Genomic DNA, 1,087 nt, shown 5'->3' on the forward strand with positions numbered 1-1,087 from the left:
GCAACATCAGCTGTTGTGGAACGACAAGTCCCATGAGGCTTTGCAAAGACTGACAGCCACGCTGGGATTTGTAGTTAAAGTACAACTGGAGACCGGAGTCGCCCAGCCCCTATATAGAAAAACAATCAGAGTAATGTGCTGTAAAGTGGACCTGTCATGACATACACAATGGCTCACGGTCCCATGTTCCTGACCCAGAACCGGCATTCAGACCAGAGTACCGATCCACATTGAAGCCGGGGGAGCAGCCTGACAGCCAGTAGAAGAGCTCAGCCTGCTCTCGGATGGGACCGATCTCCCTCGGCCTGATCGTGTGAAGCGGAGTGACTCATAGGGTGACCCGTACAGCCGGGAGTCTCACTCCTCCTCCAGAAGGGAACACGTGGCTGCCAGCACTACGATCAGCTGCCCGGGGATGGAGATGACGGGGCTGCCGGTGATCAATGGGAAGAGGTTGAGGATGACAGGCAGCACAAACCGGGCCATTGAATGAATCCATAGCGAGTGACGGAACACGGCTCCCCGGCCAGGACAGGGGACCGGAATGACCCCGCAACGCTCATTCATGTGACACGCCGGGACGGGGCTGTAGAGGACACCGGGGTCACGGCCCCTCCGCCATCAGGAAGGACCTACCTGGCACCTGCACACCAAAGCGGCGTCCGTGGCCAGCAGATCCACCACCTTGCCTTTGCCTTCGTCCCCCCACTGCGCCCCGAGGACCACGATGACCTTATTGCCCACATCGTATCGAGGCCTCTTCTGCGTGCCAGGGGGGCTGCTATCGTTGGCGGCCGGGGTGCCGGACATGACCCAGGCTGCGTATCCGAGCTAAGTGACAGCGAGAGCGGGGGGCCCACAAAGGCGGGAGAACTAGAGGAAATGAGCCAGCAAAAGGGGGCGGGATCTAGGCTATGGAGAGGGAGGGGGCTCTGTCATAGGCGAAGGAGAAAAAAAAACACACACCGAATATTATTAAAGGGCGGAGCCAGAGCGGGTCGCGCTCTGCCATTCAAGGAGACAGTCGGCTATAGAGAACGGGGAAAGGGGCGGAGCCGCAGTTAAATCAAGGGTCGTGCTCTGCCAT

General features: G+C 58.8%; 1 protein-coding gene across 1 annotated transcript in view; it reads right to left on the minus strand.

Moving 5' to 3' along the window:
- ADSSL1 (adenylosuccinate synthase like 1) overlaps positions 1-904 on the minus strand; it is a 37,495-nt gene extending 36,591 nt beyond the window's left edge. The window contains exon 1 of the mRNA XM_018556173.1: positions 637-904. Within this exon, the coding sequence (XP_018411675.1) occupies positions 637-810 (174 nt within the window). The 5' untranslated portion in view covers positions 811-904. The remainder of the gene's footprint in view (positions 1-636) is intronic.
- Between the last annotated feature and the right edge of the window lie 183 nt (positions 905-1,087).

The sequence above is a fragment of the Nanorana parkeri genome, unplaced genomic scaffold (genome assembly GCF_000935625.1).
Source record: "Nanorana parkeri isolate BGI_ZX_2015 unplaced genomic scaffold, ASM93562v1 scaffold12, whole genome shotgun sequence".
Taxonomy (NCBI): Eukaryota; Metazoa; Chordata; class Amphibia; order Anura; family Dicroglossidae; genus Nanorana; species Nanorana parkeri.